General features: G+C 40.9%; 1 protein-coding gene and 1 long non-coding RNA gene across 6 annotated transcripts; one reads left to right on the top strand and one right to left on the bottom strand.

Annotated features, from left to right (window-relative positions):
* Nucleotides 1-618: 618 nt before the first annotated feature.
* dpf1 (double PHD fingers 1) lies at nucleotides 619-25,301 on the bottom strand. Of its 4 annotated transcripts, none has more exons than XM_049724976.2 (13): nucleotides 25,081-25,235; nucleotides 17,958-17,987; nucleotides 17,455-17,615; nucleotides 16,886-16,993; nucleotides 16,606-16,694; nucleotides 16,432-16,521; nucleotides 15,816-15,894; nucleotides 15,589-15,720; nucleotides 6,547-6,666; nucleotides 5,487-5,599; nucleotides 4,646-4,789; nucleotides 4,495-4,576; nucleotides 619-3,767 (listed from the first exon to the last, which is right to left on the bottom strand). In XM_049724976.2, exons 1-13 carry the CDS (start codon nucleotides 25,191-25,193, stop codon nucleotides 3,697-3,699), a joined length of 1,332 nt encoding a protein of 443 aa, XP_049580933.2. In that variant the 5' UTR covers nucleotides 25,194-25,235; the 3' UTR covers nucleotides 619-3,696. The 4 variants fall into 4 exon arrangements, with proteins under 4 accessions (XP_049580933.2, XP_049580932.2, XP_049580934.1 ...); XM_049724975.2 differs by having other exon boundaries at nucleotides 16,606-16,733; nucleotides 25,081-25,234; XM_049724977.2 differs by lacking the exon at nucleotides 25,081-25,235 and adding an exon at nucleotides 24,694-24,794 and having other exon boundaries at nucleotides 16,606-16,733.
* Nucleotides 17,659-25,159, top strand: LOC125971892 (uncharacterized). Of its 2 annotated transcripts, none has more exons than XR_007482637.2 (3): nucleotides 17,659-18,022; nucleotides 18,199-18,300; nucleotides 24,716-25,159. It is a non-coding gene; the product is annotated as an uncharacterized lncRNA (long non-coding RNA). The 2 variants fall into 2 exon arrangements; XR_007482636.2 differs by lacking the exon at nucleotides 24,716-25,159 and adding an exon at nucleotides 21,149-21,590.
* Nucleotides 25,302-25,528: the final 227 nt, after the last annotated feature.

Raw genomic sequence — 25,528 nt, 5'->3', positions numbered from 1 at the left:
GGTTTTCTAAGGTTTTAGAAATGGCGGCAAGGGGTGGGGGGTGTTTGAGCATGGGAAGGTTGGAGTCCTGCCAAATATTGAATGCAGGAAGTATTTCAACATGTTTTCAAAGTCCATTCCACATTTAAAACACTTATCCCTGCCTCAAGGAAGCAGTTTGGTGTCTGGCTTGTGGAAGCAGGCAGAGAAGGCAAAATGGAATGGTTGATCAGCTCAACTACACCCTGCTGCTGTTGCTCGGTTGGGTCTGGTCAACACAGCCACTGTGATGAATGTCTCGTCTGCAGGAGTACATCACAAAGAGCAAAAAGTGGACCTGCCCTGAATAGCAAAGTGTGCTTGCTTGCTTCTGCAGTGATTCTCTGAAGCAACTGCAGACCCCAATCTTATCTTTTATAGATTTCTACCACAGACAATGATGTTAAGTTACTTTCAAATGTAATATATTTTATATTACTACTCACTTGCATTTGAAAGCAAGAAATTCCTTTAAAATATCACATTGACATGCTTTGCGTCGAACAACATAAATAAATAAATAAATAAATAAATAAATAAATAAATAAATAAATAAATAAATAAAATAAATGCATACAAAACACACAGACAACACTAACATTCTTTTTCCATCTCATCATTTTAATGGAAAAAAACTGAGTCAAGGGAAGAAAAAAAATGGAGAATGTTGAATTTACAAACAATTGCAGTGTTGTCAGCATGAGAATAAAAAGTGTCTAAGAAGATTCCATCTTCCTCTCATAGGTAGAAAATTTTGAAAATAAAATTGAAAAAAAAACTTTCCTGGGTTATTTACAGAAGACAATCAAATTTGAGGAGAAAAAAAAAACAATATAATAAATGCACACGCACACGTACTTAAAGTTCTTGCAATTTTCTTCTTTTTTGGTGGGGAAATCAAAAAGTGCAAGCAAAATCACAGACTGAGAATTTACAAGAGAAGTCTAGAATGGCCCAAAAAAAAACAAAGGATCAACTCTGACCTTGCCACACCACATTTTGAAATTGGGTCATGGGATGTTTTAGATTTCCATTTACAAAACATAGTGTTTGTCTCACAAAATGGCTGCCATCTCCTTCTCACATCATACAATCAAAAAATGACTCAGAACGTTAAGTGCCAGCAAAGCTTTTCATTTTAAAGGCTTTTCAGTTACCATCCATTAAAAAAAATAAAATACAAACATTCTCTAAATCACGCAATCAATCTGCTATTTCCACTCAGATCAAAATTTAACGCTCACACGACTGAATTTAACCAGCATGACTACCTCAGAGACTTTAATAGGCGAGTTTGACAGATAATGCAAAACGTACCAAAGTAAACTTGGTAAAGTTGCAGATACAGGATTGCATTTTCACCATTTGAGGCTGCATGGCATTAATGGATCTGCCAGCTCCCCAGAACGTAATGGCACTGCCAGTTGGTTCTTCACCCCCCATAAACCCGGAAATAAGCTCACTAATGAACAGATGCACTAACAAAACATTAATAGGCGCTCATCACTGATTGTTCCTTGTTTTAAATTGTTACTTTTGCTTGACTTTGGTGGAGCTCTGTGCTGTACTGTTTTACAAACATCTGATGATGAGTTAAGACTTGCACAGAACAAATTACAGAAAATGATATTTCCCTTTTGCACTCTTTGTATCTCAAAGTTTAGATCTCACTGATGATTGGAAAAATGAATCCTGTTTGATTAAAAATCATTTCCTAAATTAGTTTATGAGTTTCCTGTCAGGTCAGCCAGACATCCTGGCTCAGGATATTATTTTTCCTCCCCAAAATATCTATTACTTTGCATCTTTAATGAAACTTTGTACTTTCTCTGGTTGAGTGACACAAATGTGCATGCTGGTTTTAGTGGTTTGTTGTGCTGAGAAAGAGAGAGAGCGAGAGAGCGAGAGAGAGAGAGAGAGAGAGAGAGAGAGAGAGAGAGAGAGAGAGAGAGAGAGAGAGAGAGAGAGAGAGAGAGAGAGAGAGAGAGAGAGAGAGAGAGAGAGAGAGAGAGAGATGCATTTGGATGCAACTACAGCTGGTCATACTGAGCTTGAGTTATTGGAGTGGTTATTATTAATAAATAAAAATTAAATTAAAATACTAAAATAAAATATGATTATTTTAGACAGAGTAAATTGAATAATAAAGAGAAAAACTGCAGTTTGTTCAACAATTTGAGCCCCTGAATATTGAGGGACAAGAAAAAAAATAAAAAAATAAAAGAGAGGTAGACGCAGCAAAAATAATCATGTATCACTTGAGAGTTGGTGTTGTGGAATGGCTGGTAGACCGATGTGCGTCACAGTGTGAACTCCGAGACTCATTTAAATTTGGTTTTGCACGAACATAATCCTAGCTTGTACCGTTTCTTGTTCAAAACGACGACTCAGTCCCACCCGCATCGCTGCCGGAATGCTTGACAAGTAAAATGTTGTTTTTCCTCACATTCAAATGACATCCCCCCCCCTACTCAACTGCTACCACCTCACATAAAGTAGCTCCCATTGAGTTTGGAGCCAGTTACAACTACTACTCGGATCCACACGCACGCACCCACGCACACACATTTTAAAACACGCCTAATTTGGCCAAAACAGCTTTTATCACAAAGACATTATTGCAATTTAAGTGTGCTTTCTTTCCCGTTCAATTATAAACGATACATTTCCCAAACAATCCCAAAAAAATAACAACATGCAAATGAAAAATAATTAAAAATGAATCATTTTTTTTTTTGAAAAAAAAAAAAAAAAGAAGGCCAGACAAACTGCACACGATAATCCTACATTCTCAACACACGGACGATATGCAAGCACGTGGTGATGTGTTGGCTTCACAGTCATTGTCTCACCCAAGTGGAAGGATTTTTAAACAGTCATTTCCCTGCCCCAAATACAGTGTTTGATCAGAGATAGTTGATTTGAGTAGATCCCCTCTCTCTTCTTCCACATGTTAATCTTAAATGGACACTATAAGCTTTCAAAAGCCATTCTGAGATCATCCACTAGATGTTAAATTGTCTTCAAGAGTTTACTTTTAGAATGTGTCTGAATTCTGTACAATTATTGGAAACTGCTCAGGGCAGCAAGATCTTACGGAGAAAGTTCATTGCGTCACCCTTCAAAGTTTATTTTCCAAAGTTTGTATGAGTGAAAGATCCGGCCCTGTTGTTTTTCCGGAGTCTTCCGAGCCACGTCCTGTGCTTCGCACCTTTCCGTCTTGGTTAATTCTCACTCTCTACTTGAATGAGTTGCAGCCAAAGATCATTAGGGCTCTTCTGAGGGCCCTTAAGGGGGCACCAATGGAGTAGAATTCTTCCAAAGTGCCCTTGGCAGACTGGAGTGTCTCGTGAGCAAACCGATTGCCAGCTGATGAATTCTTCTGCACCAGATGAGAAAAATGTGTTTTTGTGTGTGTATGTGTCTCTGTCGTCGATTCACAGCAGAGCAGCAAATAGACGTTGGAAGTTACAGCATAGCTCTCCTCAGGAGATGTTTGGATGAAGTCGCTGGGTCCTGTGCTGAGTCAAAGGTCGCAGGGGTCGGAACGTGGGGGTGCGTCGGTGCTTCTCGAAAGGGCAACCCAAGCACGGACAGACAGAGGGCGACGGATGGAATGTTTGGGACGGGGTGAAGGGCCAAAAGGATGAGGCACGCAAAGCTAGCTCTCCAGATTAATTAATTGAGGGTGATGTAGGCTGAGGCCTTCTCCTTCAGTTGTCTCAAACACAGATGACAACTCCAGCTTCCTGAAACACACACACACACAAATGACGAGTTCAATCACTGCTATTGTAAAGCCTTTTGGATTAATCCTTCATCTCAGGGTGTTAAGTCATGCTGTAAATGAAAGCTTGCTGTCAGAGCATCACATTTGGGCCCGCCGTTAGCGCTTGGAAGGGATTTGACAAGTAGGTTAGTACGGGTTTGGCGCATTCATTAGGAATCAAAAGTGCAGCATTTGTAAAAATAAGTTCTGTTAAAAAGTATCTGTTGAAAGTTCATGAATAATCACAGCCCTCCCCTGCCTGTTGTGGGAGGTTTCCTATGGTAGGCATGGGTGGGGTCACCTGAGTGAGGTCACCTGTGCTGTTAAATTGTTTGTGCTGTCCTCATTTATTTTCTCTGCTCTCTCCCCGACCAGGTAGGACTTTTGGGTTTTGTTTTTAATTTTCACTCCAGTTACCTTTGATTTACACATGTCAACATATTTGCACCCACCCAGTCATACACCACTGATTCTTACTCACATACCTTGTATTTAATTTGGTATTGATTTATTATTGTTTGTAAAATAATCCATCTTCATTGGCCCTTTGTTATTTCCCCCCACAGTTAGATTTGTGTTGTGACTTGCTGTCAAGCCAGCCTTGTTAGCGAAGGCTCTCGCTAGATTGATGTCTAATACTTGAAATTGGAATAAAAAAAACATATCCAGTGTTTAATCTAGGTTTGGTTAGCAAAAGTATTACATACCTTCAGGAGGTTCAGACATAGGAGGGCTCAGGCAGTACATGTGGTAACCTCTGTCACAATCGTCACAAAACAACAGTTGATCCTGGAACAGAAAAACAAATGCTCAGTTCAACTGATAACATGGAGGATTTGATTTCTGTAAACAGCGCACCTGCGCCATGGCGCAGATGACGGTGGATCCTGATTTTCGTATCGGCGCTAGGCTCGTGGTACGTGTTTGCCAATTTGGTTGGCAGACCGGTCTCCGCCAAGGTGAGCGGTCCGGTGCAGTTGAAGGAGTGTCTTGGAGATGCACCTGGCGGAGTGACAATTTGGTGGCAGAAAGTCGAACTAAACCTTGTGACTGCTCAGATCACATCAGGGCGCGAATGTGCTTTCGACATGTCGTGATTCAAGTGCACGACTAGTGCAGTGCCACATTTATTTATTGACTACAATTGAAGTTGGATGTTTTCACTCCCACAACGGCGCAGCCCTCCTTTGCTCCGCCGGCCTGCTTTCGGCTGGGAAATTAAAACATCGGGTGGAGTCGCTTACATAGAGCTGAGAGATTTTAATTTATTAAAAATAGAACTTCCAACCAATTAAAATTGCTAACTTATATACAGCTCGGAGCGTCATAGCCTGCTGTGGTGTTAAATTCAAATGCCGGCAGTCAGTAAAAATGTGTGCTCTTGTGTGTGTCTGCAGCCACACGGGTTCACTAGGAACATGAATTAAACACTGAAATTGTTGTAATGGGAGTTGGGACGATGTTGTACAAAATATCGCATGTAATTACTGTACATAAAGCTTTGTTGATTTCATTCTGCAATCATAAAAAAACATGTCCAGTAGGACCACAAGAGCAGCAGGCTTTGTTGTTTGCACATGTGCACAAAGCAGGTGCAGTGGCATTCCTGTTGCTAGGCAAATGTTCCATTTGAAACCGATTCCATTTTTTTTTTTTTTTTTTACATTTTCCACAAATTTCCTTTTGAGTGAAATCTTACGTCATTCTCAGAGGTGCCACACAGGCTGCAGGACTTGCACTCGATGCACTGCCAGCGATAAGTCCTCACTGCAGCTGTCATGTTCACTGTGAACTGCAGACAGGACGGGTGGCCTGGGTGCGCCACATGCAAATGCACACACACATAAACACACACACCAGCACGGACATACCCACACAATTTTCACAACTACTTTCTGTACTTTGGGCTTTGCCAGCCATCCATCCATTAATTGGATTACGTCCTCAAAGTGATTTATTCAGATTTGAACGATGTTTACAGTAGACGTGAACATCAGATTTCATTCAATAATTATTTTATGATGGCATCTATTTTGCATTGTTTAAAACTGATTATGTTGTGTAATTTAAAAAATGTTACATATTACCATACACCTACTTCGTTATCCTTACGTACATTTTTTAGAGACAGTGCCGTGAAAAAGGACCATACCAATGTTTTGCATGCTTTAGCCTCTACATTACAAATCATGTACATTGTTTTGGTTTTATTTTGGATTAAAAAAAAAAAACATCAATTGGACAAATCAAATAAATCAAATCAAAATACAGCAAACCTGCAATCTGTCCATTCATACAGACTTTAGGAATGTATTACTCTTGACACAAATGGATTGATGAGCTAATAAATGGTACATGCAGAAGCATCATCATACTCGATTCCTATGCACAGCCTAAATTCTTATTTGAAGCTCATTTAAATAAAATTAAATAAAATTCATTGTTGATGGAAAATGCATGCAACTTACAACATGAATGGAAACAAACACAAGAAGGTGAAAACAAAGGTATGCTTGATTTTAACAAAATCATTATCAGTGAACCATTTGGAATTTTAAAAATAATATTACTACATCTTAATTCTGTGCATGTATTGCCATAATTTTTGCTGTACATGATTAGTTGAAGTTGGGCTCATAAAACATTGGTATGGTCCATTTTTAAAATAATTGAGAGTCTATAATATGACCTTTCTAATGAGAAAAGGTCACTGTGCATCAACAGAGGACGACCAAACATCCCCATAATCTTTGCCCTACCTGAGCGTCCACAGTCGGCACAGGAAATAAGGTCCTCGGGACAGCCAGTCTTCTTTGAGCCCCCAAGGCAAAAGTCGCAGTATCCATTGGCGATGACCGAGCCATCTGCTGCTTTCTTGGCTGTCAAAGGGACAAAGACGAAACGGCGCATTAGAAAACAATGACAAAATAATAAAGGCAAGCTTCTGAAAAAATAAAGTTAATGTAATTACATATATGCCAGTGGAACCTCTAAAGTTATAAAACAATCAATCAAGAAGCATATGGAAGTTTAAAGGTTAAAAAAAATAATTAATGAGGCATTAAATGATAGGGCCAAATAAAATCTTGCATATTTGTCTGGTGTGCACCCAGCACCCAGCCATGTCCTCCTACCAGCAGAGGGCACAGAACCCTTGCTGTGACCAACTCACAAGCTGCAGTCCAGCTCCAGCCTCCACATCCATCTCGACAATTCAATTGTCTTTGCTACTTTTGCTGTTGATTGCGTAACAGTCACATGACCTCTGCACACTTGTTCTTGCACATATGTGTGTCCTTTCCAGAAGATGCAATGTATGGTCCTTTTTAATTTAACGTGGATTATAAATCGAAATGCGTGCAGACACATTTCGACAAACAACAAAGAAATCATTTGTGATGAAGAATAACAAAAGATAAGACGTAGAGAGACAATAGCATGCGGTTGTGCTTGTGTGTGCTTGTGTGTGTTTATGTGTGCGTGCGCACATGAGCCAGAGGTCATTAATCCCTCCATTCCTGGGTGGAATTTTGTTTGGCCAAAAGGGGGTGGGGTGGGTGAGGAAAGGGTGATAATGTGATTGAGAAGAGGAGCCTCGTTGTAATCCTTCCAATTCCATCAATAATTTAAATGTTTCTGATCAGGGTAGATCGAGAGACAAAGATTTGGAATGACTGCATAATAGAATTTATATATGCTGCTGTCCTAGACACAGTAAAAGGAAACAAGTGCTGGTCGTAACTATAAAAACACTTTACTGTGCACTGTTTAACAACATGGCTGCCCGGATCAAAACAATATTACACATCATAACATGTTAGGATGGGCTTGTTATCACGATGATATTTAAATCACCAGCGCTTTTGTGGAAGGAAAATAGTCAAGGCGGTTTTATAGAGTTCTGCTGACCATGGCTTGTCAGTTTTACCTTAAATTCATAAGACAGATAGCCGTATCGCAATTTTAATAATCTTTTTGCTAGCGATAACACGATGAGATCTCGGTGGCATTGGCTTTTCATTATGGGATATATTACCTGTATTTCATCAAACAGGTGATGGCAACAGATACGTGAGGTCCTGGTTTGTGCTTTGGTTGATTAAAAAAATTTCATATCATCACTTGATAGAAGATTTAGTGTGGCGTTATAGGTCTCATCATCTTTAATAGGACTGACAACCCATTGGCTTGAAAATGGAAATTGCACTGATGGGAAATACTTGTGAAAGAAAATTAAAACTCAGCGTGTTAGTTTTAGTAATTTATAAACAAAATATAATATTTCATATTACACAATATAAAATTGTATACAAGTTCTGCATTTAATTGCCGGGGATACTAAAATTTATGCCAAGGGGGGCCTTTTGTTGTAATTTATATCACTTGGCTGTATCTAATTTGGCAGGCTTCCACTGAGTTTTAATACTTAAAGGTTGTAAATGTGTCAAAATTGTTGCTGCTGCTGCTAAAACCGCATGATGAGAAGGACACTGGGACGAGTTCTTGGTGCAGTTTAGTACAGCGTGTTTAGTATTGCGTTCTTAGTTTGGATCACAGTCTCCATTTTTTTTTCCGGCTCTATTTAATGTTGTGGCTGCTGAGTGAATAATTCTGCATTGAAGTGTTTTTATGTTTAGGAAAATCAACATAGCCAGATGTTTTCTGTGCATTATAAACAAGCCTGGAGCAAAAACAAACAGTATGGTCACATTTTTATGGTCATAAATACTTTTATGTTTGTTGCCACTGATTGAGCCTGATGGGATATATGCTAGACGGGCAATTGGAACACGAGTGTGTGCAACAGTAATATTTGTGTAGCTTGGTTTTTGTATTGCAAGCTTGTGAGTGTCTGAATACCGCAGAAGTGAATCAGCAGGTCTTGCTGTATTTGAGTTGAGGCTGCCCTATAGAGGAGGAGGAAGGGGGGGTCCATCAATGATTAAATGCCTGTGGGCTTGTTTTAGAACCAGCCTGCAACCACAGACACGCCACTGCTGGCCATATGAGGGAGAACGAGAAGAATGGAAACTAGCAACAAAAAAAAAAACTTGAGGCAAAAACATGCTGCAACTAAAACGTGGATTTCACCTCTTCCTCCCAAGCGCCATATTTTCTGTGATCCACCAGCCCCATTTTTTTTGTCTCCTTCTTGCTTGCATTTCCATTTGTTGTACCCCCATATATCCCCTTTTCACTGACCCCTCCCTTTCCGCCTCCACGTACTCCCCCCCCCCCTCCCCTCTTCCAATTACCAAGAGGAGTATGAGCAGAACCACACACTTCACAGCTTTCAAGTGTTGGAGAGACATCCTCCTGGGAATCATCCAGCGAGCGATGAATCCACAAATACCCCCTCCCTTCCTTATTTCTATCCCTCCTTGCCCCCCGACACCACGTTACCCCCCCATCTTTCTTTTCTCGCTCTACTCTTTGACCCCATCGGCTTATTTCACCCTTCTTCCACACGGCCCAATCACTATATTTGATAATACACTATTATCTAATATGCTAATATTTTGTGTAACAAGTTCATTTTGCTAAAGTTATGCAAAATCCAACAAGATTCTATGTGGAATGAAACACGATATTAAGTGAATGTAATTTGAAGGATTAGAAATATTAAAACTGAGTGATAATTAACTTTATAATGGCTTTATCGCGAGTCATTCTTTAATGTAGCGAATGAAATAAAACTATGTAGAGTGAAATTGGGTTGACTTCACATTATGCTGCATTGATTAACGTATTAATGGAAACTGAATAGTTTGGAGATAATGCAGCAATTTGACTTTGTCACAAGAATGTATATTACTTTTTGACTGGGGGTAAATGTTATCTTTTTTTAGAAATGTAAATGCTTTTCTGCAAATATTATTGTGTGCTGGCAGAAGTCCAAATAACACACGCTCCACATTTGACCCCTTGAGAAAATGTGACCTTTCAAATATTTCAGAGCCAATGTTGGCATTTTGAATTTTTAGCCGGATAGAATGCAAATGGTGGCTAACGGGTCAAATTGGCCCTCCATGAGTACCTCACTTTAAATACATTAGACTTAACGTGTCACAAATGACCTGATGTTGCACAGATCTTTTTCGGGTGTATAATTTAGATCGTGAGTTGCGTTTGAGTGGTCTCACACCACCTTTGAATAAGGTCTGATTCTGCAATGCGACATTCACACCTGCCGGATCACCTACGATGGATTTTCTGGTGTTCGCTATAAGTAACAGCAGTCATCAAGAATCGACTATAAGCACCAAAACCTTTAAATTTAATGACCTGTTCAAGCCTCCCTTGACAGCAATCACTTCAATCAGTGGCGGAGCTAGAGGGGGGGCTGCGAGGGCACTGCCTCACCCCCTGAAATATGTTTGGACCCCAAAGATTCCAGGCCAGGTAATTGACTTTTGGGTACTTTCTGATTTTTCTTTTCCAACATTTCCACATGTGCCATGTAGGGAGCATATAATAAAACTTAATCAGTAGTTTCTGAAGGATTATCAAGTACCATTCAATCATGACTAACTAATGAAGGCAACCAATTATTAATAGTGGAACCAGCTCTCATAATGGTAAAGTAATGTTTTGGCCATTTGCCTTATCAACATCAAGAACGATAGAAAGATAGATTTTAATAAGAAATTCATTTACATATAGTATATGAGATCGTGTTAATTTTTAGTAAAAAAAAAGAAAAAATGACAGACGAGGTGACCAATATAATGGGGAGAAGACGACAGGAGCAAGACAGATGAGGATTTCAGTGATGGATGACGCAAAGGGCAAAGCAGAGTCGAGAGAATGGAAGAAAAAGAAGTGCAAGATGAGGTGGAGGTACAAAGAGGAGTGCAAGGAGGGGAGATGGGGAGAAAAAAAAAAAAACGTGCCTCTGGTTGTATCGGAGCAGCCGCCTGTGAAAGCACACACTCTGCACTCCTGTCGCCTTACTGCTTAATGAGGAGAACCTCTTCGGAGTAAAGCATAGTACAGTACACACACACACACAAATTTACTACAGAGTCTTTGCTTTAATAACTTTTGCTATCCAGTTTCGATCCCATCCCCCACTTTGTCTCTATAATGTGATAAATGCGAGCCTTGGTGCTCCTCATCTGTCCAGCCACACACACACTCGCACAAAGCATTCCTGATTAAAAAAATGGTGGGTTCTTTTTTTTTTTACCTGAAATGTACATACCATACATGTGCATTGTTGCAGACACAATAGCTAAGATACTCAAGGAGACATTTTCAGGTTTTCCTGGTAGACAAGAATGCAGTCGGATGGAAACCGTCAGTCACAGATGAAAAGTCACCGTCTTCCTCGCTCATCCCTTTTTCCTCCCCTCTGCCTATGTACCCCATCCTTTCTCTTTGCACTTTGCACATGTTCTCATTATGGTTGTTTTTCTCTCTGCTCTTGAGCTCTTTTTTTTTGGGGGGGGGGGGCGACTTTCTCCTCATCCTGCTTTACACTACCTGCAAAAATCTAATTGGAATTCTGTCCTGCAATACATCTGGCCATATCTGTCGCTTATCCACTGCAGCTATAATATATAACTCGACCTCCAATGTACGCACACACGCGCGCGCACACAAACACGCACATATATTTTTCACTCACTCAGCAGGTTGCGTAACTCCCAGAGATGAGTGGCTCGAGATGCATGCAATGTGTGTCTGTGTACATGCGGAAAGTGTATGCGTGTAGAATACAAGTGCGTGCAGAGATGACATTGCAAAGTAGGAAGGGAGAAGCAGGTTTGGTGCATAATAAAACTTGATCTATGGCCGCTGTGTAATGACGCCGACTTGAAGCGACATACACGAATTGATCATATTCTGCAATCTGCATTTGTGAGCTCGTTTAGTAAATAGCCACAGATGGGTGCAAAGACACACAGCAGACACACAAAAATGTGTCTTTGTGTTATGTGCACGCTTACTTGCTCTCCCTTGAAAAGAACCACTTAGCCAGCACAGGCTTCTGTCCCCTCAGTTAGGATGCAAATGATAGATCCTATTCTGTTCTAGGGTGAAATAGCTTTGAATGTGTGCCCAAATCTTCAAAACACAACACGTCACATGACAAATAGTCATTTGGGCTGGAAGAAAGAAGTAATCTTATGGAAATTTTGAGATCCAAACAGTCTAAATGGGTGTTGTGAAGAACTGTTGTGGCAGCCCTAAAAAAAAGTGGTGGTGCTGGTGGCACGCTGTTTTTTTCCTCCACACCGGCTATCGAAAAAAAAAATTACATGCTAACAATTATATTGATTATCAGTTTTAAATAATTTATTATTATTAGTTTAATTGTTTTATTATTAAATTAATTATTTATGTTTTATTATTATTCAGTTTTATGACATTGACTCATAGAGACTCCATACCCAGACAAGATATAAATAGACAAATTGTTTGTGGGCGAGGGTAGATTTAGGAGTGCTGTATTGGTGTGTTTATGTGTGTGTCCGTGTGTGTGTGGTTGGTTCGTTAGAGAGGGCAGCATATCCAAACATGGTCGACACAAGCGTGGAACCACAAAGCAAGCAGCCATCGCCGGCAAGCCACAGCACAGCATCTTGAGACAGAATACCAAATGTAGCAGACTCCAATATTATCCTGCCTTCACCAGCCCAACACTCTGGGGGAATCTATATGATGAATCATGAAGAGATTTTTTTTTATTATTCGTATTTTTGCTTTTCTTCCAGTCTCTACACCAAAAAACGGCTTCTTCTCTTTGTCTGCGTACTTCGCCTTGCCTGCTTTCTTCATGTTATTTTTAATGAACTGAGCTTGCCCTCCTCATGATTTGGCTTTGTCCATCCATCCCACTGTGTCTCACTCACATCTTCCTTCCTCATTACACCCTGCCTTCGTATTTCATGTCTGTCTGTCTGCCTGTCTGTCTGCCCCCTCTCTTTCTCTCTCTCTCTCTCCATGACTATTTCATGTTTTTTTTTTTCAATGTACATAACAGTGTAGTCTTTAGGTGGGAGCCCTGGCGGTAACCATGGAAACCACATTGCTAGGCAACAGCCGTTTCCCTTCCTCTCCTGAGCCAAGCAGCAGTGGCAACAATCAACCAATCAACAGCGAAGAAAAAAAATCGCTGTCATGAAAAGTTATGAACACATCCACGAAGGCGCTGCATGGGACATCTTAACATTGGAAAGAACAGCATGTTTATTCCATGTATCACTTGAATAAGAAAAAATGAATTCCTAGTTTTATTTCCCAGTTGTGGCCAAAAAAACTAGTCCCAAGTTCAGTCCCAAGAGAGGACTAAATAGATGTCACGGTAGACACAGAGCTGCCATTTTAGTCTGTCAGCTATTCTTGTATGAATTTTGCTGATCAGAATTCATCTCTAAAAACTGTCGACCCAAACGAGGAGGCCATATTGTTGTGTAAAAATAATCACAACAACGACAATGCTGAGTCGTAACAAAGAGATGCTGACTTTCAAAGAGCTCTATTACATGTTGACCACATACAGCAGATGTGTACACCCCCCCCCCACCACCACCACCATAATTGTTCATATAACACATGCACACAACTCAAGGCCAATGACCAGACAGCACACACTGTGTTCCGACTGTTCCACATTGGGCCATCTGTCTGTCTGTCTATCTTTCCCGATAAAGTAGCCCCTAAATCTCATTTCTGAAATGGAGTGGATGTTATATAAAACCCCCTTGCATCATTATTCTCTTAGCAACATCCTCCACACCGACCCATTCTCGTTGCATTCTGCCATTTGCTCGTTTCATTTTCTGTTTTCATCGACCAATTGGCCTACCTGCATCTTGATTCCAACCAAACCAATTTTCAGTCGGACACTGAGCGCACCCCGTTATCCAACTCCCCCCCCCCCCTCCTTATTCATCCTCCTCCCATCTGTCTTCAACCCTCTCGCCATCACATCAATGCCAATACGCAGGCACATTCTTTTCTTTGCTGCCTCCATGCAATTTCATTCTTGTCGACCCCTATCGTATTTGGGCGATGAGAAACTACAAAGACAATAAAAAAAAAAAAAAAACACATTTAGCACACATGCATTTATAATTTATTTTTAAGTAAGTAGTATATCGTCTGTGCTCTGGGGGAAGGCAAAGATTCAGTTAGATGATGAATGAAATGACTTAAGGGAGAACAAAAAAAGAACGGTGTATAAAAAAAACTGAAAAATGGGGTGGCAATTCTGAAAGACTTTGTGCACACTAGAAGCTGCATATGGCACCTATAGCGTCTAGACAGCTTTTTTTAAAGCCAGAATAAAACATGAATTATGCATGCAGTGCTGTTCTCATTCGGTGAAGCCATATTAATGTTATTACATATGGGCTAATACTGACGGGTGGTAGTGTGTCCTCCATTATACACATTCGAGTGGGGAGCCATAATGCTGCAACGTAGACATGAATGCATGCACGGGCGAACGGGCTACACGTTCGCATGACCCCACCCACATATATATAACCGGCAAGACAGCTAAGCTTCCTTTATTCATTGCAGCAGGGAAGATTGCGTTTTCAAAGACCGTGTGTGTGTGTGTAATGTATATGTGCATGTGTGTCTGTTTATCTGTGCGTGTGCATGTGTATGGACTGACTATGGCAGGGAAGGATGGGGGATATTAAACAATTAAATACACACAAGCAAAAATGCTCATGCACACACTCGTGCATACACGATGGGCGAGTCTGTTCAGTCAGATAGGGCAATCTAACATTGTCTACTGCCAATTAACTGAGAGGCGTGCGCCACAGTTTCAATGGGAACATAGATCTTATCGGAGCATGCAGCATACTGTACAAAGGTACAGTATGTACTCGTTGCCACTTGATGAGTTACATTTGCACAATGAGATCCAATGCAGGAGTTGCGTTACATTGTGTACTTTTATAAAATTGATTTTTACTGACATTGGTATTCAGGGGGGCATTTAACAAAATAATGGTTGCTAAAGATTGCTGTTATTTTCTGTACAGGTTCTAAAACTTGTATAAAAATAATATATATATAATGTTAATTTATTTATATTATTTATTTATATAAAACAGAAACAATCAAATGTGCATTTTTGGACTTTTTTCTATGATTTAGCCATGCACGACAATACTGACCTTTGAGCTATAGTACTTTAGTATATGTAAAATATAAATGTATTTGTTTATTTATATTATTTATTTTTATAAAACATAAAAAGCATAAAATATGCAATTTTTTTGCCTTTTTCCCATGATTTAGCAATGCACTTCAATACTGACCTTTGAGCTATAGTACTTTAGTATATGTAAAATATAAATGTATTTGTTTATTTATATTATTTATTTTTATAAAACATAAAAAGAATAAAATATGCATTTTTTTGCCTTTTTTCCATGATTTAGCAATGCACTTCAATACTGACCTTTGAACTATAATAGTGACTTATCAATTATTGTCATTTACAATCTTATACCAATAGAAGTGTGGCAAAAAAAAAAAACACGTCTCACTAGTGAGTTATATCTAGAACATGCCCGTGGGCTACTAATGTGGTTTTGGGGTCCATGCGAGTGACCCATGAACTAGATCCTATCCCAACCATCTTCACTTAACAATTTAGTTAACCTAACATTCATCTTTGTGAGCAAAAAATGCAGAAAACCCAGGGAACATCCAAACTCCACACAGAAAGGCCCAAGCTAAGATTTGAACCCAAAACCTGAGTACTGCAAGTTAGTCAAACTAACCAACAGACTTCAATGTCATCAATGAGCTAAACGCAACAGACTTACGCTTGTGGTTATTTTTGCGCTGGAAGGGGAGTGTGTGCCTCTCTGAGTCTTCCTCGCCCTCTTCGTCTGCCAGATGTGTGTGAGTGTAATGGTAACTCAGCCCTGGGCGGTTCTTGTAGCGCTTTCCACATACTGGAACACAAAAACAGACAAAGAAAAACATAGTAAGTTGAATTTCAGAAATAAAAAAATAAAATAATACAAAGTACTATTAGTGTAAAACTCACTGTCACAGACATAAGGCTTGTCTCTGTCTTCTATAGCAGGTGGCTCTTGTCGCTTTCTCATGCCACCAACCCCATAGGCCTGATATACACACACACACAGACACACACACACATGTAAACACACACATCATTTAGGTGACAGGGACAAAACAGTTTGCACATCCTTGCAGAAGCAAACGTTTAAAATAGCGGAGCAAAACACTCATCACTCCATGTGTCAACACATGAACACGTTTGCATTTTAATCATCTGCTCGCAGTGCAAAGTTTCACTTCCAGCAGGAGGGGACTGATGACACCTAGCAGGGGACCAACAGCTCCAATTAACAAGCCTGGTGTCGCTGTCAAAGAGTGTGTGATCGTATTCAAGATACATTGTTAACACTTGATTGTATTCCCACAGGATGCCCCAAAAGAGACAGAAAAATGGCAACTAAGTCATCTAATCAAAGCTGTATGAGGAAAAACAGAAAGATAAAAAAAAAAGACTTTTTTTTTTTCAGCAGCCAAACTTCAGGATCGTTTGTATTTTTTGCCTTCGCTTTAATCTAATCCAAACAAAACAACAACAACAAAAAATGCATTTTACATGACGAAAAATGTCAGTGATGCCATACCCGGGCTTTGGTACGGTTCTTGCGCTTCGGAACATCTTCTTCCATCTCGTCCACATCTAGCTCGTGAGGGAAATCTCCGACAAGCAATTTCTGTAGGAGAAACAGATTGTGCTCAACACAAGATAACATAACCCTGAAAGCCTGAAAGAGATCAGGAAAACGGACATGCCTTACCTGACACTCGCTCATGGGCTCCTCCTCTTTCGTTTCTACCTTCTTGTCCAGCGCATCCCCGGCAAGCAGCGACTCCAACACAGGACCATCTGGAATACCGCCCTCCTTCTTTAGGGAGGCTTCATAGTCTAACATTGCAATGAGAATACAAACATTCTAGCAAATTTACTAACCAGAGAGCATACCAATATTGCTCTATTAACAATATAGTTGCAAACCTCTTCCAAATATTCAACTTCCAACATAAAGTCCATTATTATACATTTCAGTTCCTCCTTACCAATTTTGAACTCAATCGGTACAAGCCGCGGGTCCTCCAGAATATTTAACCGCCTCTTCTTACGCCAGCACCTAGCGGGATATGTGTACAACTGACCTGGTGCATGACCTAAAAATTCAAAACACACACACACCATAACAGACATTGCAAAAAAAGCAATTTTATGCATAATTATTAAAACAATAAATGCACATTGTAAAAGACAGCAGCAACTTACAGTATATTGTCTCACTGAGTAAACTCACAAAAACACTTTTAACATAAAGTAAAGAAAGCCTGTCATCTTAAGCACACACACACACACACACACACACACACACACAACGTAAGTATCTCTCTGAGGGCTCGTTTGTGCCAGTGGCATATCATCGCCGCAGGGGTGTCTGTTTCTCTGCCAAATACACTAATGCTAGAGTAAAGAAAGTAGAGAAGATGGCCCACAAGGTAGGGGGTAAGCAAGCAAGACGGAGGAAATAAAACCAAAGAAGGGATGCGAGGACAGAAAGAAGCAAGCAGTGCCCGAGAAGGAATAAAATGAAACTAGTTGTCAGTAGATCTGAAAGTCCCACCTGGTCCACGGTGGTTCTTCTCCATCCAGATGTAACAGTTGCTCTGGGCCACGCCTGTCTGGGAATCCAGGAAGGGGAGCCGCATGGAGCGTTCGGCACACAGACGGGCATTGTAGCTGCGGCAGTGTTCAATGGCCTCCTTGTAGAACTCTTCCCCAAGACTGGACCAGGAGAAGCGGAGGAAAGAAATGCGTCACTCTCACTGACTTGCAGTTCATTATTGTTGTTTTAGTTGAAATTTCCAAACACTGAAAATGTCCTTCATTTCCAAACAATCATTGGAGTCCCATTTTTGAATTCGCAAATGATGTTTAAAATGGTTTCATTTAAAAGGTCTCAATTGTTGAACTGCAGAGTTGCGCGATGCCATTAAAGTGCAGCAGATGAACTGGCAAGGACTCACAACAGTCAAATTTGACACAATTGTCACTAATGCAGTGTTGTTTTTTCTCATTCGCTGATTTAGTCTTATTAACATTCAGTGCCATGTTGTGCTCTCTTACCTGTTCTTGATGACTGCACCTCCAGATTGCCTGTGGGGGAGACAAGAAGAAGCCCAACAGATGCAGTATGAGTCATTTTTCTTCCCGACCCGTTTTCTTTCTCTCCATTCCACTGTTGGTTTGACTTTTCCCTCCTTCCCCCCACTGCCTTGTGCCTTGGGCTTCAGTACATTTTTATTTACTTTTACATTCTCTCGACGTGATTTATTGTGCGTTCACATCCCTCTTTGTCTTTTTACAGTTAATCACTTTTCTCTTGCGTCTTCCTGCTGAGCACATCCGCCAAGGTCACTCTGGTCTACACGCACCAGAAGCATGACACACATGCCAAGTCAAAGCCTAGGTAAGCAAATGCCACTACTTAATATAAAAATAAAAATAAAATTACTTGTGCACCAAAGATATAAGAAAAGTAACGAGACACACTATTAGGTACATGTGGTCAGTTTAATTTTATACCCATATATGGATAAAATATAAATCATGATGTGACTGCGACCTTGGCCCTGAAAAAAATGTTTAATCCAAAATTTTAAATATTTTTTACAAAGGCTTGTCTAGTGCAAAATGCTGTGTGTTTTAAAAGGGGGTGTTTGCGCCGTTGTGGGAGGGAACGCACACAACTTGCTTGCCATTCAGTAGAAGCGGCTCCCAGCATTTCCTTTAAATTCAAAGTAAAGTAAATTCAGTGTAAAGTTGGCACTGAAGATCTGTCGTCAAAGACCGCCTTCTATCACGAATCATGTGAAAAACACTCCTGTAATTTTAAAAAAAAAAAAACACCTGCAGAGCACAATGCGGTCTGCCAAATTCCCAAACACGCTAAACTAGACTTGCACCGGACGAAAATGGAGGTGTGCCAGTCTACTAAAATAGGGCTTAACATCTAAAAAATTAATAAAACTGAAAAAAAAAGCTAAATATACAACAACAAGACTGTTTATGGTTTTTAAATATGCATTTCTCTGAGGGGGAAAAAAACTGTCAGTCCCAGCTCAGCAGATGCTGATAGTTTGTGGGTAGCATTTTTAAAACCTACCCAAATAATCCTGCAACCTCCCTGGCCAACACTGGCCATGTGACATTTAAAGGATGTGATCCCGGCAAACAATATGTGGGGCAAAGCATGCCCACGTTTGTTAATATGTCACAACAAATGAGCTCTTCAGTCTGCTGAAGACAAATCAGCTTTACACATCTGTTCTTGCTACTGCCGCATACACTCTCAGCATTTCAGCCTTTTTCAGCTCGCATCACTGTTTTAATGCCGTGCCAGTGATAGTCCCAGCAGTTCCAAGCAAATACGAATCGCGCACGATAGAGGCCTGTTCAAACTAAATGATCAATTAAAGCCAAAATACTGAGGGGGAAATGATCCCCATAGAGGCATATACCTGTTTTGTGTAAAGCGCAATGATGGGAGACTGTAATATTTGCCTGAAAACAACAATGAAGAGAATACTTGGCATTTAAAGCTTCACTGATGACCAAAGTAAAATACCAGGGAGAGAACGATTCGGTGGGGGGGTTGAGAACACATTCAAAATGTAAAACAGGCCACCAAAGAGCTCCCCATCCACCAGCTCCCAAAGCACCCTCTCACTTGCAATCCTCTCCCTTCCATCACATGCCGTCCATTGAGCTACCGAAATGTTCCGTGATAATACTGTAAGTTGACAGCTGGAGAAAATAGCTTGCATCAATTTAGGTGCGGCCAAGTCTTATAGTATTGAGATAGCGAAGCTAAATGACTGTTTGTGAGATTGAAAGTCGGTGGAGCCAAAGAAGAGGGGGAGGAGAGAAGGAAATGCCTTAAAAGAAGGTGGTTTGATTAAAACAAAAAAAGGAAGGATGGGTAGAGTATAGATAGACAGGGAAGGGCAAAGGAGATGGGGAAGAGTGACATATGATGGGCAAAAAGTAAGGATGGGAGCACGATGACCTGTGAAAAGCTCATTTTGGGGGGGGGGGGATCGCTCATGGACACCACTTTTTCATCTTTAATAGTAAAAAAAAAGGCTTGCAGACATAATGGGGACCATGAAAGCCTTCATTTTGGTGAAAATGGTCACCAACGGAACATCTAGCTGCAGTCTTTCAGGAGCAGTTTTGAAAGAAAAAAAAACAGATATGAATTGCTTTTTTGATTATCAGTTCAAATGTTGTTGAGTTCTTAGTGTTTCTTTTATTTTTAATTTTTAAATGTATGTCTTAAATCCAGTCAACATTTGTCCAACTTCAATTACAAGGAAATAAAAGCAATTAAAAGGAGTTCAGAAAAATATGTGTAAAATATACAAAACACACAAAAAAAATTATAAAATGAAATAAAAAATTATATACCAAACATGCTAATACTGACGCAAAGCCATGACTTTAAATAATGTAGTTGTTTTGAATTATGTTAACCGAATCTCTTGATTGGTTTATCGAGTTTGTGGTTTGTCACGGCGTACATTTTGCATCTACTTTTCTGCCGCCACGTTCCACACCTGTGCTAAGATAAACAATTTATATTCCCAGCAGCGCCGCTATGATCCAGCTGGTCAGGCAGGATGCTAAGCGCACACACCACACAGAGACTCATCCAGAAACGAAACTAATCACCACACCACACATGCCACAATCAAATTCATTCATTCAAACAAAAAAAGGCTGAAATGTTGTAATTCTTTTTTTCCTCTTTCATTTTCTTTAATTTTCTAATTCCAGGATTAATTTGTCTAACTGTTTACAGAATGTGCAATTGGAAATAGATTCAGCCTAACGGTAATTAACTGGCATTTTGCCCAATGTACACTAAGCAGAAGCTGCAATGAAAAATGTCCAGACAGACATTACTTTAATGACAAACACTCAGCCTTTCACATTGCAAGGCTGCAGATAACACAAAGAACATCTATTCTATGCATATTGTAGCCTAGATATGTCACATACTGGCTACTGTAAACATCATCGGGTACACCTGCACAGCCGGATGAGATCCAGTCTTGTATTGTGGAGATATTCATTTAACATTTTTTTTTATTATAATTATTGTAATTTGCTTTGTTGTAGAATTGCTCTGCATGATAATGAGAGGTGTTTCCAATATTTTATTATAATCATTTGGTTATGTTTTATTGCTCCTTTCAGAATCATACCATTAAAATGCACCGGTATCTGTGAAATTATTAATTCATCTCTTTTAGTGTTGGATAGACAGAACTAGTGACTCCACCAGGACACCCTGAGCTTTTGTCCTGTCCTGTGCTGCAGAAGCAGTCTGCTTCAGCCCAGTCCAATGTTTCATCCTCCCTTTCTCTCTGTGACACACTCCTAACTGTATTTCCTGGTTACAGCAATTAACACTCATTAGAGTGCAATAGAGGTACACAGGGCTCCCCCTAGCGGTGGAACCCGATCATTGGAGATGCTCAAAGGAAATCTTGGGAAGCACCCAAATTAATATAAATAAAAATCGAAATGATAAAATAGTAGTTCTGGTTCAGTTGTGATTTGTGATGTAAGAAAAAAAGACTGCAAGTTGATTTTATGATGTTCAGTAGATTACTTTATGAAAACAGCAGATTGCAGATCACTTACTGCTGTGTATATTGGCGCATGATAAGTCCATTAAAAAAAAAAAGCTTTCAAAATATTTGTACCCCTGCAGTCAAGTCCACACACCCGCTCCCCACACCTGTTTCACCCACTTGCTGTCCATCTGTGCACTTGCTCGCACCCACGTGAACAAAAAGTCCACTCATAGTGGCATTTCCTGGCCTGGGGAGCTTTGTGTGTGCACACAGTCAAGAAGTAATATCAGGCGGCCTTCTGTACTGTTCATCCCCTCCCCCAACTCAGCCCTTCCATGGCTGAACTCAACAGATTAAACTATGCAATATCACCCGTACCAATCCACCACCACCCCTCCTCCCCACCACCCCCAATTCAATTTCTTTTCCACTGTCCTCCACTTTCTCGCTCGCTGAAATAACTCTCTCTCTCTCTCTCTCTCTCTCTCTCTCTCTCTCTCTCTCTCTCTCTCTCTCTCTCTCTCTCTCTCTCTCTCTCTCTCTCTCTCTCTCTCTCTCTCTCTCTCTCTCTCTCTCTCTCTCTCTCTCTCTCTCTCTCTCTCGCCCATAAACGTATACAACTTGCAGTATGTGTGTCGCTTTATGTTTTAAAAACCACAGATTTAACATTTTAAGATTAGAGTCGCGTATGACGATGTCCATTATCTCAACAGAACATATAGCTCACAGTTTTTGGTGAGACAATATTATTGTTAAAAGAAACCAAAAAGGTTTTGAATCCTTTATGCACACACTTGCCTCTTTTTTCGTGCATGAAGAGTCACATTGGTGAGTGTGTCTCGATCGCCCTGTGCATGCATGCATATCTGCTCTTTGTGTGTGTGGGTGTATACGGCGCATAGCTATAGCTGCAGTGTGTATTAGTGCATCAGGGTGAGGCAATCTGCCTCTGAGCAGCTCCTTCAGGTGAGATTTATTGCCACTGCACTTGGCCTCTTATAATGGCGATGGACTCCTTACCCCCGTATCTGGCCCTGTGTGCGCATGTGAGTGTACGGGTTGGCGATTTCTTGGTTTAACCCCCTCCCTCCCTCTGAAAACACGCCACCATCACGAGAAACTCCTCCCCTGTCTGCATCCCTGTTCAAGAGATGCAGAAAGAAACGGTGTTGGTGTTAAGAACTCTTGACAACAAGGTGCACCGGACACAAGAATCGAGCCCTCATCCTCAAGACGGTTGTGTTGTTTTCTTCTGCGATCGTTCAGCTCGGATGACTAGTTTGGACTACAAATTCCTGGATGGAAATCACTGAAGGTCCCAAAAGCAGTGGGGCTGACTGACTGTCAGTTAGGTAGCACTGGAGAAATAGGTCATAGAGCTAAAAATACTTATCTATGTCTCTCTCTATCCCTCTCTCACAGTCTTTCTCAATCCCGTCTTCTCCCAAAAAAGTAAAGCAGAAATAAAATCCAAATAAAGAGAAGATGAAAGGAAAAGAAATAACCCTTAAAAACATCAGACCTTAAGGCTTGCTCCCTTATGAATAAAGAAGTATGAGCAGGAGGGAGTGTGTGCGCGTGCGTGTGTGCGCGCGCACGCACACGTTTCTACAGATGAGCAAGTTAAGGAATGGTGGGGGAGATTGAAAGGGAAAATGAAGATGTAGAAATGGCTGTGCTTCAGCCATCACACGGGCCTGTTTGCACACCGAGGTTTATTACATGGAACTCATTATTCACTCAGCTCAGCCGAGCAGGCAGGGCAAAAAAAAAAAAAAAAAAAAAGCAGAACTGCTGGCAATACCAGAACACGCACCCATGAAGACAAACAAAGGATTGAAGGTGGGATATCTTTTTTTAGAATTTAGTTGGGAATCAGTATTTGGTTGGTCAACATGAGAAGAAGACAAAATTATTTCATTTGAACAAAAACATGAAAAGTCAGAGTTGAGAATGTCAACATGTACACCGAAAAGGAAATGAGATTTCTGTGAAATAAACGGAATAAAATTTCCCCCAGCACTCGACGGAACATGCAAAGAAGTTTGATGGGTTTTGGTCGGTGAAACCAATGTGACAAAAGGAGAGCAACACTGTGAATTTGGACGTGTCCAAATAAAAGGAAGGATGGAGAAGGTGTGATGGATGGATGGGGAAAATGATGAAGGGAGAGGGCCTGAACGTGGAAGCGGGTCATCAGGGGTGATAAGAAGAGCGAGAAAGAGCGAGAGAGAGTGCGAGAGAGAGAGCGAGAGAGAGAGAGGGAGAGAGAGAGAGAGAGAGCGAGCGAGAGAGAGATTATCTCTAATCCAAGAGAGAGAAAGCGGGGGGAATTTTGGAAAGACCCCAGTAGATTGGAGGAGTCACTGCTGATTTTTCTTGAACGTCCAAACACAACACAGTGGGCACCCAGTGGTGATGTTTACCACAGGTTTCACATCTACTGAATTAATTAGCAGCTTTGAGGGCATTTCAGGACAAAGATAAACCTGCAACAGAACAGACCAAGAAACCAAACCTGTCAAGTGATGGACACTTTGTCCTTTGCTAATGGGAACAAAATGCATGGATGGAGATCATTATTTCAGCTAACTCTTCTTTCTCATATCTTGCCCTTTCACCAGCATTTTATATTCCATGGAGCTCAGACCATCAAATTCACCTGACATGAGTGTTACAAACTATAGAATACAATGTGAGGCTATGAAGGCACCACGCTTTTGACTTCCAGCTGCATGCATGGCAAGTGCTCTTTAAAAGCAGCCCATACAGGAGAGTCATTCATGGACGCCTGCGTCACACAGATATATCTATCCCACGCCAAATGGCCCAACCTTTGCAAATGTGGCGAGCAAAACAACTCATATGAGTTAAAGCGTAATACTGTAATCTTTGCACTGGTACCTCACAGATGCTCACCATCCACCTTTTTGGCCGGATGCCTAAGCGGGTAGCAGGCGTCTGCATTCCGCTGCAGACAGTCACGGCAAAACAAAAAGACTCGGCATTGTCAAAAAAAAAAAAAAGATGCTGCCTCAAAGGAACTTTAATCTCCTGGAGCACGCCATTGTGGAATTAAACGCGCGCTAAATTGCAATATAAATGCAGGATGTGGTGTTGCAATTAGGCTTTGATTGCCGACTTAATTAGAATAAAATTAAATACCTCGGCCAAAATAGCGAGCACTAAAGGTAACGTTGTCGCCTGAAGCTTCCTACCTGTTCCTCTCTGTCCACACAGGTAACGCTATCTCAACTGTCTGCCTTGCTCCAGCCTGCCTCTGACCGTGATCTTGGCTGGCCACACTGGCAAGGGACATACCGGGTCACTTGAATCCAGCCCCGGCATTCCTGCATGCTCCTGCACTCATGCGCGCTGCACCTGGCTCGGAGAAAATCAACACACGCTCCGCTCGCACCGAAACGCACAATCACCCCGTAGCGCCGACACAACGCAGATAGGCAACTTTTCTGCATTTTTATTGTCTTCCCTCTATTTGTGCAGTGTGCGCGGCATGCACAGAGGTGTTGGCAGTCGTGCAACGGTAAATTCAATCACACTGACAACGTTCACCAATAGGAAAAAGGCGAATGTGTTGTACTTACGATTTGAGGTGGTTCTGTACCGCTGTGGCCATTTTGGTGTAGTATGATAGAATGCAAGGATGCAGCGCCCGGTATTGTACATGTAATGTAGCAGCTATTTCAATTTCATTCATTCTCTGGGGCTGCGGCTGGAATGGGCAGCCAATGGGAGACGGGAGCGCATGCGACAGCAGAGGGGAAGTGTAGTTTTTTACGCATGTCAACATGAAACATGTCCAGGAGCAATGCACTACAAGTACCAGCGTGGGTAGCGAGTTCAAGGATGCCACGGTCCCGCCTTGGATCCGAAAGGGCAAAACCACCCATCCACAGCCGAATTATTGAACACATACAGTACAGTTAAATAATACCGAGATGGCTTGCATGACTGGGTCGGTCCCTCGTGTACATTGATGCCATTATTCTGTGGCTAATAAGTTGCAATAAATTCAGGTTATTGATCAATTTA

This window comes from Syngnathus scovelli, chromosome 7 (genome assembly GCF_024217435.2).
Source record: "Syngnathus scovelli strain Florida chromosome 7, RoL_Ssco_1.2, whole genome shotgun sequence".
NCBI classification, from domain to species: Eukaryota; Metazoa; Chordata; class Actinopteri; order Syngnathiformes; family Syngnathidae; genus Syngnathus; species Syngnathus scovelli.
This window is presented reverse-complemented; position numbering and strand designations above follow the sequence as displayed.

Coding starts and splice junctions, on each gene's coding strand:
- dpf1 (XM_049724975.2), bottom strand. CDS start 25,193: ATGAATGAAATTGAAATAGCTGCTACATTACATGTACAATACCGGGCG. Junction 17,988..25,080: donor GTACAGAACCACCTCAAATC/GTAAGTACAACA, acceptor TCTCCCCCACAG/GCAATCTGGAGGTGCAGTCA. Junction 15,895..16,431: donor AGAACCGTACCAAAGCCCGG/GTATGGCATCAC, acceptor TGTGTATATCAG/GCCTATGGGGTTGGTGGCAT.